A 16,010-nucleotide genomic window follows, 5' to 3' on the forward strand; every position below is an offset into this window, starting at 1 on the left:
AGCTTCTGAATGTGTCTAACTTGCAACAAGGTCAAAGCTTAGACAGCAGGGAGAATTAGCACATAATGCACTGCTATCCACCAAGTGGTTAGGGCAAAACAAATAGTATTTCTCAGTCTCAACTAAAACAAAACTCTTTAATTCCAGATCTTATCACGAGCAATATTGTTGTGACCTTGTTGTGGTAAATATCGGGGGCAGGGGGAACAAAATAGAAAATAAAAATGCAAATAAGCAGGCTCTGGAGCAAAATGCTCCTTACCAACTGCTTCAAAAGTACAGAGCCCAAGGCGCCTGGGTGGCTGGGTCATTAAGCGTCTGCTTTTGGCTCAGGTCATAAGCTTGGGATCCTGGGATTGAGCTCTGCTTCTCCCTCTGCTTCTGCCCCTCCTGCTCATGCTCGCTAGCTTTCTCTCTCTCTCTCTCTCTCTCTCTCTCTCTCTCTCTCTCAAATAAATAAAAATAAAATATTTGAAAAAAAAAAAGTACCGAGCCCCTTACTGGTCTCACCCAAAATCACTACAGAGTAAAACTATGGGGACTCAAAATGGACAGAACAGTACTGTGTACAATACCCTCAGCTATAAGACTACACCTCTCTCCCCTAAGCTAGCAATCCTATAAGCAGAAGGAGGAAAGGAGTCCCTTTCTGAGAACCTAACTATACACAGAGAATACCAGGTAACTGCACTGTAGCAATTCTTTTCAAATGAGAATAAGCTATTGCTCCACTCATTTTGTGGCTCTACTGGGTTTTCTGGAGCTATAGGGGAAGAAAAAACAATGCTAAGTATCTTTGAGAAGATATGTATAACAGTTATCAATATCACATCATCCTTGCAAAAAAAAAAAAAACAGCTTTTGCAAATGACTAGCATGCCATGCTCATCTGTCCATACTCTGAACTCAAACACAACACCTACCCAATTAAAGCACCCACCTTAGCTCAGGTCTGCATCCCCTGGTAAAGAATGGAAGAGACAAGGTTCAGAAAGAGCCAATATCCAGAATGTACTCTTATTTGTCTTATAAATCCTCAGCTAAATATGCATTTATGGAGGATCAAGGTAAGTCTTAAGATGATACACAAAGGCAATCCAAAATGAAGCTAAAGAGATGACAAGGCTAGTAGAGTGGTAGGGGATGGATTTTCCTTCCACCATCACCACCACTCCAAGCCACCACCATCTTTTCACACTTCAGCCTCCTGGCTGGTTTCCCGGGAAAAACTTGTCATTCTCTGTATTGCAGCCAGAGTGATCTTTTAAAATATAAATCTGATCATACTCTACCACTTAAAAGTTGTTTGACCTAGGGCAAATTACCTCACCTCTATGTGCCTTGGTTTCCCCATCTGTAAAACAGGGATATATAGTCCCAAGGCTGTTATGAGGATAATGAGCTGATCTTTTAAAAGTACTAAGAACAGAAAGGAACACAAGTAAGGACTAAATAAGTATCTGCTATTAGTATTTTACCACCCACCCATCCCTCCACCTTAAAAGCACCTCAGTGGTTTAACCTAAAGTTTAACCTAATTAATGTGACCTACAATTAACGTTCAGTGCTCCACATGATCTGACTCTACTCACTCACCAACTCGCACTGCTCCCTCCTTACCAACACTCCTGCCTTCAGTTTCTGAAGGAACCATCATCCTTCCTACTGCAACACTCTGTACTTATGGCTTCCCTGCCTGAGCTCTTCTCCCCCCACACCTCACTTGACTAATTCCTGTGCATCTCTCCGATCTCAATGTAGTAACACTTCCTTAGGGATCATCTCCCTGATCTCCCAAACCATATTAGATACCTTTGTCATGCTCCATTGTAGCACCCTCTGTAAGCACAGAAAACAAATAATGTCATTACTCTGTGGTATCAGCTTAATATCTGTCTGCTCTATTAGAACACAAGTTGCATGGACTGAAGGATCTTGTCTGTCTTATTCACTATATCGTCAATGTGTGGCATAGGACCTGACACAGCAGAGTACTCAACAAGTATGGATTAAATGAAAACCAACCCTCTTTTCACTCATACTTCTTTCTGTCATTTATCCCTGGGAGGTGAGGAAAAGAGTACGGTGCCATAGCATGGATTCCATGCCATCTTCCCATTCCTCATTCATCCCTGTCGTCCCTTCTTCCACCTGCCTCCTTCTTGTCACTCTTTGCAGCTGTCCCTTCATTCCTCCCTCCTCTAATGTTTCTCTCTCCTCTATATCCTTCCAGTTGGCCACCACCCAACTGTGATTATGAAACCTCACCCCTAACCACAAACTGCCTGTAATGAAAGGCACTGCTTGCATTAAAACCAGAGCTGTGGTGAGGATGTGGTGGGTGCTTATATTATTGCAGGGAACAGAATCTCAGGATCTCCAAAGAAGGAGCATAAACACTTATATTGGCAGAGATGATTTTTTTTATTGCTGCTATTTGACTACCACTTGGCTCACCTCCCAAACAACATGTTACACCACTATAAACACAGTCCTTATTTAGGGCTGCAAAAAGCAGCAGGGTTATGTCACATGCAGAAATAGCGCAGAATGTCTGAGTGGAAAGAGCATAGCATTTGAACACTGAGGACCCGGACTGGAGACCAGCACCCTTGGCAATTCTGTTAGCTATATGACCTTGAATGAGTCTTTTGACCTCTCAGAACTTTAGTCTCCTCACCTCTTACATGGAGGTTATAATAACATCTATCTCAGAGGGCTATTAGAAATCAAATAAAGTATGTGATAAAGCATTTCATAAATTATAAAATGCTCTACACAGATATTTGGCTGATTACTAACTGGGCTTAACATTTCAATTACTTTTCAAGTCTCACTAATAATAGTCCACAAAAGTAACAAAATAATGATCTAAACCTAAACTTTTTTGACTTTTACTGGGATAATAGATATATTTGTTTACCTCATGAAATATTGTTACTTTATTAATTTAACTATTTTCATTTTTATTTTGAATCTAGAATTTCCTGTTTCTTTTGGTATATCACCATTTTCACTTTCTTTGAAACTGATTTTATTCCTGGTCTGAATGTTCAACCATGGGTACTTTTATTCTTTGACAACTTCCTAAGACAGATTTTATCCAGTCATGTTAAATAGATTTAAATGCAATATTTCCCTAGTCAGATTATAACTAACTACTTATATTCACCTTCAGTTTCTTGTTCCTGTTTATATATATTGAAATTTGGCACACAAATAGCAAGCAAACCCTGTTTTGTCCATTTCAAATGGTAATGCTCTCACTTTGGACAAACAGCGGAAATACTCTAGGGATCCACTCTAGTTCCAAAACATAAATGAACTATCTTATTATCCATGGAGCTTGTCTAGTCACATTACAGCTACTAATCAAAATAATCGGGCACAGTTCCACTTGCGATAAAGATTCACAAAATAAATTTTAAAACAAGCTTCCAATTCATAAAAGAAAACCATAAAATTATAATAGTGTTAATATTTCTATAATTTTGCTTATACTACTGAATTTTATACATTTGATATCCCTTTCCATTCTCTGGAAAGTCAGTTTCAGCATATAGAATAACGAGTTATGCTTAATCTCTCAGTGTGTTAGCTTTAGGGTGATAAACATTTCACTCACTAAAAATGGGTTCCTTCCTATCTACCTATATAAATAAGAATCTTGTTTTCCAAGAAACAATTTTAAAATGTTAGAATTTGTTATCACATTTATCATTATCTTTAACACCTAAGTGACAACAATCTAATAACTACCAACAGGGCTTCCATCAACCAAAGAACAATAAATACAAAAGAACTATTTCTTGGTCATAGTAAGGAAAATGATTAAAAACTTCCTCTCATCTAGCATATATTCACTTCTTTTTTTCATATATTCACTTCTAGTTAAACATATGCCTATTGTATATCTTTCTACATATTCTTTCACCACTCAAACATTAGCATTATTAAAATAATATATATATTATTATCATTATTTTTGAAATACTGAATAATTCTCCATTAATCTCATTTTGTGATGATCCTACTGGTGATTTGGTAGTTTGATGCTTTACTTCCAATTAAACCTCCTCTTTGGATTTAGAAACACCACTGTTTTGATGTACTCTTATGTTCTCTCACATTAAAATGGAATGCTTGCAGTCTAATTTAATAGATTATATTCACTTAAAAGATTACATTATACTAATCTAAAAACTTTAAAAAATAAAAATAAGTTAAATAAACAAGAACTTGAAAAATTACCTTGTAGCCTATTGTCTTCCTGTAATAAAGAATTTCCTTTTCCAAGAGCTCAAATAAACGTGGTGGGAAAAATTGAAAATCCTGAACATTTGGCTGCTTTGGAGGTCGTGGAGCCTATGGGGGAAAATGCATTACATATATATTTGTTTTCAGTACATGAAGTGAACATAGTTCTTTTACTATTTATTTTATATATAGAAAAATAAATATAATGGAATGCCTTTATATGGCTGGGCCATATCAAGTACTTTTCTACATTGTTGTTATATTTTAAGGATTATAATGCTGTTGCACTGACACAAGTCAATGTAAATCACAGACCATGTTACAAGAGAATTCTGCTGTAGAACATAAAAACTGGTCTTATACTGTTTTACCTTTGGAACCTTTGGCTCGCTGACACGTAGAGCCTCTCTAAAGTAGGCATCCACTGCGTAGTTTGCTTTGCGTTCTCGTTTAGGAGGTTCAATCCATTCCACCATCCCAAGCTATACACAACAAGAACAAGGAATTTAATTAGTCAAAAATGTTTATGAAACTCAAATACATCAAGATTGCAGAAGCATGAGAAAAAAAAGAAGAAGCATGAGAAAACTACAACCATTCAGAATAAACAAAACTTGCAATTTAGAAGTCACAATTATACATCTCAAATTCCAAACCCTTGAACTGTCTATGCCACGTTTAGGTAAAAGAATGCTTTTGGTTTCTTTCTTTTTTGTAAGTAAGTTTAGTTCTCACTAAAAAATTTAGTTCTTCCTTAGTAATTGAGGAGAATTTGCACAATCAGGCTAGTATTTTATGTCGAAATACATAGTATCTAATATAGAAAACTAAAATTGATTCTGGTAACTGTGTTAACTGTATGAATTAAAAAGTAGCTGAAAGAGGTAAGTGATGAATATCAACACAATAGGCATATGTCCCTTCAAATAAAGAGAAATTTTAAAATGAAGTAAGATGGAGCGCCTGGGTGGCTCACAAAGTTAAGTGTCTGCCTTTTGCTCGGGTCATGATTTCAGAGTCCTGGGATCCAGCCCTGCATCAGGCTCCCTTGGTCAGTAGGAAGTCTGCTTCTCCCCCTCCCTCTGCCTCTCCCCTCTGCTCATGCTTTCTCTGTCTCTCTCTCTCTGTCTCTCTCTCTCTCTCTCTCTCATATGAATGAATAAAATATTAAAAACACAAAATAAAATAAGGTCTTGGTAAGGTAGCCGTGGGGAGTCAGTGGAATCAGCAAAGAACTGAATTTGAAACCAGGTTCCGCCACTTTACCAGTTGTATAACTTCGGGAAAACTAATTCCCCCTTCTGTGAAATGGGAATAGTAACACCTACCTTGAGTATTAATGTGACCATATAAGTGAAGGCATTAGATAAACTGCCAGGAGTTAAACCTAAATTATTATTAAACACCCAAAGTTGGGTGAACGATGGTTAGGTAGCATTACAAAACTCTACCCTAATATCAGCTAGAAAATACAATTTAAAAGCCAATAGGCAAAACTGACAATACAAAATTCTGGAATCTATAGGGATGGTTTTACAGTTCAGGTGTTTTTCTTGATTTCATAGTACCTGCACACAAGAGAAGCCATTAATCTCCAATTAATGATCCCACTCTATTTGATCTTATCGAAGGGTTGAGTTCCAACCAACCTTGGTATCACAGGTTAAAAGTGGATAATAAACTAAGATGACTCAGATGGCTAGAGATCTACAAACTCTCACAGTATCCAAAGAAGTAAAAACTAAAGACAGACATAAAGGTAGCATTCATATACATAAAAACCTATTAACTAGAAAAGAATGCAGTTCTCTGCTAATCCATATGTTAAAACCAATGTGGAAAGTAGACTGCTAACTATATAAATTAACAAATATGTGTTAGGTACCTAATGTATCATTTACAAGTCAGTGTCAGGGATACAAAGATGAATAAAATAATCTCTTTCATCAAGGAGCTTTTAAGTCAAATAAGAAGTTTTCTGAGAACCAAAAAATATAAAACAGTAAAATGAACTCTCCTAAAATGAAAATTCCCAATACGACCACATTCAAATAAAGGCTGAATAACTGCCCCACATGCTATAAATGGGATTTCTTAATTACAAAAAGGTTAGACTAAATGATCTCGAGGTTATCTTTTAACTCTAAGATTCTATGAGATATAGACACTGTAATGTGAGTTTACATAAGAAATACCCAAAGAATAAAAGTAGTTTTGTTTTCCCCCTTTGATAGAAAAGATATTTTATAAATAACCAATATGTTATTTTTCCCAATTGGAATGAAAATAAATCAAGAATAATTTAAATTAACTTGGTCAAAAGTAATGTACTGGCCGTTTAACCCATACTTATATGCAGGTCTAGGTATTCAAATGTGGAATAAGTATTAAGAGCCAATTCCCAAACTTTCAAAAAAAACTAAATCATGCTGAATTCGTTGCTTTTAGATAAGAGTACACTAATACAAAATAATTCAGATTAATTTCTTCAGGATCAATGTCAGTCATAATGACTTAATTTACCAGGTATGGTTATAAAGTAATACAACTGGTTCAACAAATCACATGAAAATCTCATTGTGTAATTCCCATGATTTATGTAAAAACAACATTCTTATAGGTTTTCAATTCTCTTCAAAAGATAATTTGAACATATTTTAAGAACCTATCTAGAAAATATGAAAATCCAAAAATAAAAGATAATCTCAAATCAGAACATTTCTAAAATCTGACTTTGTCATTCAACAATAAAAATATAAGTAATCATAATTACAACTAATATTTCTCTGTATTTGTACATTATTTTCCTAGAATTGGAAGCACAAGAAAACCTGCTGCATTAGAAATAGGTAAGTATTTTACTAGTCTAATTTTACTCTAAGAATATAGATTAGACACTCCACTGATATTTAGACTGTTTAATATTTTTCCACTTTATAAAACACCCCTAATACCAATGAGTCCATAGAAGTAACTGTAAAATTTTTAAAATTCATATCACACAATGGGATCTAAAAACAATTTCTACCTTATTCATGCTAGTCATCATGTTCATCTCATCAGAATAAAATGGAAGGAGTCTAAATTAAGGTTATAGATAGAACAACCAGATAGATGTAAGTCACGACACTAAAAACTACCAGAAATAATGACAGCAACAAAGCATTATCAGCATACTAGTTGCAATGCAAACTAAAATGGCTCACGTCTCGTTCTTCATTAAAATCAATATCCAAAAATAAGCTTTCTTATTTTAACAGAATTCATTTCTGTGAGTTAAAAATATAACAGCTTACAGAACAATTTCAGCAAACAAAATAATGATAAAACTGTATTATAACTCAAGAAATTAACTATCCATGAGTCCATGCTGATATAAATAAATGATTAGAAAACAAATGAGGAGAAGAAACAGATATTCCTTACAGAAAAATCCCAGCTAATAAATGTAGGTGGAATGAAAGAAATACAAAATTACTATTAGACAAACACAATTATAACTTGCAGGCAAACTCCACCAATACATGCTAAAATCAGTGGGTATGTATTTGAGGAATATATTCCCCAAGACATTTATCAAGTAAAAGGGGAAAATGGTAACTCTACAGTGAAGAAACAAAGCAGACACCTCCTCAACTAAGTGATCAAAGTTAATATTTCCTGTAATATGACACCAACATCTTATATTCCCTGGTAAAATATACTGAAGACTTAATATCTCTGCCATGGCATTCTTGCCAAAGAATACATAATCTCAATCCAGTCATGAGATAATGTCAAACAAACCCCAAAACTACAAAACAACTAACAAATACTCTTCAAAAGTGTAAAGATCATGAAAGACAAAGGAAGGCTGAGGACTAATTCAAATTAAGGAGCCAAAAAGGACACAGCAAAAAAAAAAAATGCAATGTGGGTCAAGAGAATAAGAAAAATGCACATAAAGAATATTTGCAAAACACATCTTATAAAGGACTGTTATTCAAAATATAATATACAAAAAAACTTACAATTCAACACTAAGAAAACCTGATTTTACAAATGGGCAAAAAACCTGAATAGATGCCTCACCAAAGAAGATATACAGATAGAAATAAATGAAAAGGTGCTCAACATCTTATGTCAGTGAAATGCAAATTAGAATGAGATACTACTACACACCTATTAGGCCAAAATCCAGAACACTGAACACCAAATGCTAGTGAGGATATGGAGCAACAGGAATTCTCATTCATTGGTCATGGGAATGCAAAATGGTATGGCCACTTTGGAAGAAGGGTTAGCAGCTTCTTACAAAACTAAACATAAGCTTACCATACGCTCTAGCAGTCATGCTCCTTGGCATCTACCCAAAAGAGCTGAAAATCTATGCACACTCAAAAACCTGCACACAGATTTTGACAGCTTTATTCAGAACTGCCAAAACTTGCAGACAACCAAGATGTCCTTTAGTAGATGAATGAATAAATAAATTGTGATACATCCAGACAATGGAGTATTACTCAGTACTAAAAAAGAAATGAGCTATGAAGCCATGAAAAAACACGAAGGCATCTTAAAGGCAAAGGACTAAATGAAAGAAGCCAATGTGAAAAGGCTATGTACTATAGGACTCCAACTATACGATATTCTAGAAAAAGCAAAACTATGGAGGTAGTACAAAGATTAGTTGTTGCCACAGGCTATAGAGAGGGAGAAATGAATAGGCAGAACATAGAGGGCTTTTAGGGGGCAGTGAAATTCCTCTGTATGATACTATAATGGTGGATACGTGTCATTACACATTTATCTGAATCCACAGAATGTACAATACAAAAAGTGAACCTTAACATAAAAGATGGACTTTGGATGATAATGATGTGTCAGTGTAGGTTCAATTGTAACAAATGTACCACTGTGATGTGGGATATTGATAGTGTAGTAGGCTATGTTTGGGAGAGGTAGAATATGGGAACTCTGTATTTTCCACTTGATTTTGTGGTGAATCTAAAAGTGATCTTAAAAATAAATATTTTTCAAATTGCAATGTGAGATCCTGGTTTGTATCCCCTGGAACAGAGAAAGAACATTCGGGAGAAAATGTGTTAATTTCCTGGATTTGATAATTGTACTATGATTATGTAAACTGTTAACATTAAGGGAAGCTAGCTGAAAGATATATGAGAACTCTACATTTTTTGTACAAATCATTTCTAAATCTAACATTTTTTAATTATAGCCATAACTTGAAACAAAATAAATAAAACTCCTCTATTTCCTCAAAGGACCTTTGCTGTCCATGCCATATATTACTATACCCTCCATCTGACAGGAGAAAAATGAGTGCCCAAAGTTACTTAATTAGTGATACAGTTGGGATTTCAGCTTCAGAATTCAGGAATTCCACCACAGTACTGTACTGCTTCTTGAAAACAACAGTAGCAAAAGCAGCAAAAATGATGATGAGCATGATGGCAATCCTCATCATCATCATCCAGCAAAGTTTATTAAACATAGCACTTGCGTGAGATTTGACCTACATCAAATTTCACTCCATAGCAGAGCATTGAAATAGGAGAGTGTCAGTAGGGTCTTTTAAATTTTATTATTGTTTTAATTTTATTTCTTTATATTTTTAAGTAATCCTTACACCCAACATGGGACTTGAACTCACAACCCCAAGATCAAGAGTCACACACTCTACAGACTGAGCCAGCCAGGCACCCCGTCAGTGTTTTTTAATAATGGTTATGGGAAGAAATGCTAATTTGAGGGGCTAATGGCTGAGAATAAAAAGTTACCTTCTGTTTTTCTCTATAATCTTCTCCTTCAAACTTGTACAAACTTTGTTCAGTATCCATTCTAAAATTTCTCAGAGAAGACTCTCCCATTTTCTGCAAGCGTTCATTCATCTCTGCAGTCTACAATTCAATGCATTGAAATTAGAAAATTATTGCTGAATTACTTATAAAAATCTGTGGGCTCTCTAGCTTTTTAAAAGTCAGGTTTGACATGAAATATCCAATCTGTTCATTTACACGGTAACAATGCAATGCTAATACTAAATGAATATAAATTCTACTTGCTCCAAGTACTTTAAATATTTAAATAGTTATTCAAATATTCTCAGGCTTTCTTTAAAGTCTTTTATCAGTGAAGATGTAGTCATATAATACCTATTTTTATGTGTATTTGAAATTATCCAAAATAATTTGTAAAAAAAGAAGGTAGGACTAGAATAGAACTATTTCAGAACCCCACCAAAAAAGGTAAATTCAACACAAAATTGCAATATTCTGAAATAGTTTATTAGACTTTAACAAATAATGCTTTAATATTTCATGAACAAAAGGTTTTCACTTAACACAATGTGTCAGAAGATAATTTCCAATCCAGTGCAAGAAAAAGGTTGCAAAAATGTAGTCCTGATATATGACTAAACATGAAATTTATTTGGCTTTTAAGTAAATACCAACATTATTTTCGATAAACGTGAGACGTAAGATCACTCATTTTTAAACTCTAGTTCTTAGTCGTTCTTAACAAAAAATTAAACTAAAAAACCCTAAACTACCTCTGGATATAAATCCACAAATCCTTAGAGAGAACATGAGTCATGTGAAACAACACAAATCCAATTAAGCATGCTGAAGTATGTTGATTTTAAAGCAATTCATCATGAAAACAAATGACATTTTAACTAACCTTCTTTTCCCCTCTTTCCAGAAGAGTTGTAATATCTTCATCTGTCAGCTCACTTTCTTTAGAAGCGAAAACATGGGTGGCTCCATGACGTATCATCTGCAACATTTCCTCTTTTGCCAGCTTGTTAGATTGCTGGTCAATGAGTCTTCCTAATAATAATAAAGATAATAATAATAGAAGTTTTGTATATTCAATTATATTCCAGAGAAAGCATAGCATAATAGTTCTAATCAGACACTAGTACATTTAACTGAAAATAAAGCTTTACAAGCACATAAAATTAGTGAGCTTTAAAGCTATATTAACGAACACACCTACAAGTTTTTCTTCTACCATACCTTCTATTTCAATGAGTTTCCTTCTGTAAAACTCAGTTAAAACTCAGAAAAACAGAAACATTTTATTCATTTTTCAAACTTCATTTTTCAGCTCAAATTTCTTTGTATCGACAGGCACTCTCTAATATGCGTTTACAAAATTTTTAGGGGTGCCTGGGTGGCTCAGTCGGTTGTGCCTGCCGTCAGCTCAGGTCATGATCCCAGGGTCCTGGGATGGAGCCCTGAATCTAACTCTGCTCAGCAGGGAGCAAGCTTCTCCCTCTCCTTCTGCAGTTCCCCTCCCCACCTCATGAACCTGTGCACGTGCTCTATCTCTCATAAATAAATAAAGTAAAAAAATATCTTTAAGAAAATTTTAACTAGACATTTGAACTGCTAAATAATATCAGGTATTTCAGAAGACATGCCACTTGCATTCAACTATAAGGTAGTGATGTTCAACTAGTTTTACTCTATATATTGATTGCAAGGATTTAAATTAAATAGATTTAAATTAGCATTTTTTAAAATGGCTTTTTTCCTGTAAGTCTATGAATTTTAGTCAACATTAAAAGTAATCTCCTTTAAAGATAATTGCATATTTTTTTTAAAAACACCTAATTAAGTTTACAAGTATAAATACCTTGTTGTATAACAATTGAGTCAAGTCTCAGTTTTATCTCTGCTCTTTCTACAATCCTTTCTTCAACGGTGTTATCAGTGATGAGACGGAACACACGTACTGGCTTCTTTTGACCAATACGATGTGCTCGATCCTAGAAGAAAGAATCCTAATATAAGATATATTGGGTATTCTGGATAAAATATATAGTACAGCCACCATATGCTATAAAATTCTGAATATTAAATTAGTTTTTGAGTTCTCTAGACCTGCCACTTTTTAAAGGAAGATGATGAGTATTAAGAATATCTATGGGGCGTCTTGGTGGCTCAATTGGTTAAGCGTCTGCCTTTGGCTCAAATCATGATCTCAGGGCCCTGGGATCGAGCCCCATGTTGGGCTCTCGGCTCAGTGGAGAGTCTGCTTCTCTATCTCTCTCTCCCTCTGCCCTTCCCCTTGCTCGTGCTCTCTCTCTCTCTAATAAATAAAATCTTAAAAAATATCTAGAGGTCTCTGGCACCAAAAATATCTGCCCATATTATTATACTGTCCCATTAATAGACAGCAGCCAAAGCCCTTTTAAGATGAGGACTATACAGAGTTTATTAAGTAACTTTAAGCCACTAGATGCAAACACCTTCCACACTAGCAAGTAGTTTTGTGAGGGCCAAAGTAGTTAGCAATGGTTGCTATGGGGGCAAGTCACTTTTATTTCATGATCAAGCAGTTCTTTCTGCTTATGGAGGTAATTCAAGGATGTGTAATAAAAGGTAATAAAAATTAATGGTATATTAATATCCTTACTATACAGTGGTCTAAAATTGGTCCTATGGTTTATAGTTAGTAAAGGTGACAGATGGCAAGTTCCAACAATATAAAAACAGCCAGGGGAATTATCTTTAGAACACTGAAGCTGCTAGAACAAACAGGTGAAGGGAGGAGGGCAGTCGAGAAAAAAAAAATCAAAGAAACAAGATTCAAAACAGCCCTTGAATTAAATATAAAAACACTAGAGTTCAGCAACAATTTCAACAAAGCACATTGAATGAGAATACAACACCCCTATACAAACTTAAAATTTCAAACTCAAATCAGTCAATCATGAAAGATCAGCTATAGTCTCACAATTTTAAGGAAATGAAGTGTTATCAACAGGTTTCCCAGTTTAATAACGCTGTAACTTACTGGGGCTTACTCCTATGGAGTCATATCAAACAGGTAGCTCATATCAAACAGGTACCTCAGTACCATGCTAAAGTGATGATAAAAAAGCATTTCAATCTAAAAACATCCTGGGGTGCCTGACTCTTTGGTGTCCACTTAGGTCATGATCTCATTAGTCATGAGCTCACTGGTCATGAGATCAAGCCCCGCATCAGGCTTCGTGCTTAGCAGGGAGCCTGCTTGAAAGTCTCTCCCTCTGCCCCTAAAAATATAAATCTTAAAAAAACAAAATAAAAATAAAAATGCCCTGATAGTCAATATTTTTCAGTTCTCTGTTATAAAAAAATTTAAAACGGAAGGTGGTGAGTTCACTCCCAGGTTTCAGCACCAAAAAATATAAACATATAAAATCTTAAAAAAAGGAAGGACTTCTAAGCTAAGCCTCATTGACATGTGACTTTAATTGCTTCCAAATATAGCAAATTATCCCGTAATTTACTAGGATTTTGAGTGCATAGCTATTTTGCATATTTGTACTTCTGAGACTACATTATCTTAAAATGTGAGTCATACTGCCAGAAGTTGTAGCAATAACTCAGTAAATGACAACATCATGACAGGTAAAAGAAATGGCTCCTTGAATTCTTTTTTTTAAACAGTAGGATAGTTTCCGATGTGTCCTTAGGTATCAAACGTTTTCCTAGAATATATTCCTTTGTTACCTTTTTACCTCCTCACCCCAAATGTCTTATTACAAAAGTCGAAAACATACCTCCCCCAATTTTAGTGCTAAGGATCTTAATATATTTAGTTGTTCAGAAAAATTAATATCAACAGATTAACTTTTTAACCTTTCTCATTAAGACATATTATATGTCTTCTTCAATATTCAGGAATAGGATTGGGGTGTGTGTGTTTGTTTTTGTTTTTTCTGTTTTTGCAATTAGCACAGTATCTTTGTTTACCAAGGTAATCTATTATAATATTTAGAAAACCTCCCAAAAGTTGTTGTTGCCCTTTTTTCACAAATTACATCTGTACTGCATAAATAACAACAGTATTCCTAGCTAAGATAAATTTCTGACATCATTAAAGATTACTAACCATAGCTTGTAGATCAACCTGTGGATTCCAGTCTGAATCATATAGTATAACCACATCAGCACTTGCCAGGTTAATTCCAAGACCTCCAGCTCTGGTACTCAGCATAAAGATGAATTTGCTACTATTAGGAGCATTAAAGGCCTCTATTGCTTCCTTTTTTTAAATGACACAGAAGATGGAAAAAAGAGAGAAAAATAAAACTATATTACCAGAGTCCTTAAGAAATAAGTATTTTTAACATGCATAGTCAAAAGCCCACTTTATGATATTCTTCCATCTCAAAAATACTTAAGCATATACCTATATAATGTACTGTGTGAATTGCTGTAGAAAATATATTACATGAAGTTCCTAGTCTTTAGAAGCTTACATCAAAAGAGACAAACTCAGAACAATCACATACACAAATTTAACTAGGCAAGCAATAAATCGTTTAAATCATTTAAAGCAACAATGGTGAAAATGTTTTGAGTGAGAGCTGAAAAATATCTAGGAGGTAAAATGTCAGCTATCTCAACTTCATTCCCATTAGTTTAGATAGGAGTAACAAAGAAGGTATAGTGTGGAAGACCAAGAGAGAAAAAAGTTCAGTAATGTGAATGAGAGCAATGGATAAAGGAGAGGTTGAGTAGATTTATTTCCATATGGTGACAAGGAGCAAACAGGGAAGTAATGAGGAAATTTGGTAAGGTAATCCAGGGATATTTAGTAAAGAGTCTTAAAAATTAATGGGATGTTAATATCCCTCCTATATAAAGATCTCATACAAATTAATTAGAAAGAAACACTAAGACCCCAATAGAAAATGAGCCAAAAAAAAAGAGAAAAAGAACAGACAATTCACAGAACAAATATGAATGGCTAATAAATACAAAAATAATGTTCAACCTCACTAGTAATCAAATAAATGCAAATTAAAACATAATACCATTTTTTGAAGATTAATAAAATGATAATACTCAATGTTGACGAGGGGGCGGTGAGACGGGCACTCTCATACATTGCTGCAGGGAATGGAAATTGGTACAACCTTTCTGGAAAGCAATTTGGCAATATGCATCAAGAGTCTTAAAAATGTTCATACCCTTTGACCCAGTAATTCCACTTCTAGGAATTTATCCTAAGGAAATAATCAGAAATGTGCACAAAGATTTATGTATAAGGACTTTTGCTTTAGCATTGTTTATAATAGTGAAAAACTGGAAATAACCTTAAATGATCAACAATTGGGAGATAAATTATTTATAGTACTTCCACTGGATGTAATATTATACTTAAATTATTTTTACAATGAATTACTGATATAGGAAACTACAACATAATGCTGAGTAAAAATGTTACCAAACTTTATATATAATATAATATCAATTACTTATATAAATTATATATACAAAAAGATACTGGCCAGAAATACTTTTATTTTGTAAATTTCCTTCAGCAATCATATATGACTTTTATAATCAGAAAATACAGGAAGTTATATTTTTAATTAATGGAATGGCATGATCAAAAGTTGCAGTAGAGAAAGGGACACTCACTACTGCGGTCCATATAGCATGTAGAGGGGGCAGTATAGAAAGCAGCATGGTGTAGTGAGAGGCAATTTGGCGTAGAGGAAATAGCAAAAACCTGGTGTGAATCATTACCATTTGTTACATATGTGTTTCTAAGCAAGCATTTAACCTCTCTGAGACAGTTTCAAGTGGAGAGAATTATACCAGTAAATTATACTTTACTGGGCTGCTAAAAGAACTCTGTTGGAACTATACATCGCTTAGCCTAGAGTACTTGCTTAACAAATGTTAGATCCTTTCCCTATAAAAGTAAGAAGGCCAATTAAGTAAAGGTTATAGGAACTGAGT

General features: G+C 34.4%; 1 protein-coding gene and 1 long non-coding RNA gene across 7 annotated transcripts in view; one reads left to right on the top strand and one right to left on the bottom strand.

The window, feature by feature from the left end:
• LOC121483321 overlaps positions 1–7,100 on the top strand; it is a 37,125-nt gene extending 30,025 nt beyond the window's left edge. Inside the window, exon 3 of the long non-coding RNA XR_005985730.1 lies at positions 7,069–7,100. This is a non-coding gene — a long non-coding RNA (uncharacterized LOC121483321). The remainder of the gene's footprint in view (positions 1–7,068) is intronic.
• SMARCA1 (SWI/SNF related, matrix associated, actin dependent regulator of chromatin, subfamily a, member 1) overlaps positions 1–16,010 on the bottom strand; it is a 73,243-nt gene that overhangs the window by 27,420 nt on the left and 29,813 nt on the right. For 4 of the 6 annotated variants that reach the window (XM_041741754.1, XM_041741758.1, XM_041741757.1 and 1 more), the window contains exons 13-19: positions 15,233–15,268; positions 14,149–14,301; positions 11,902–12,034; positions 10,942–11,090; positions 10,038–10,157; positions 4,629–4,739; positions 4,252–4,365 (exon numbers count right to left, since the gene is read on the bottom strand). In XM_041741754.1, coding sequence (XP_041597688.1) covers positions 4,252–4,365; positions 4,629–4,739; positions 10,038–10,157; positions 10,942–11,090; positions 11,902–12,034; positions 14,149–14,301; positions 15,233–15,268 — 816 coding nt within the window. The remainder of the gene's footprint in view (positions 1–4,251; positions 4,366–4,628; positions 4,740–10,037; positions 10,158–10,941; positions 11,091–11,901; positions 12,035–14,148; positions 14,302–15,232; positions 15,269–16,010) is intronic. The other 2 variants (XM_041741759.1, XM_041741755.1) reach the window with 1 other exon arrangement.

This window comes from Vulpes lagopus, chromosome X (genome assembly GCF_018345385.1).
Source record: "Vulpes lagopus strain Blue_001 chromosome X, ASM1834538v1, whole genome shotgun sequence".
Lineage (NCBI taxonomy): Eukaryota > Metazoa > Chordata > Mammalia > Carnivora > Canidae > Vulpes > Vulpes lagopus.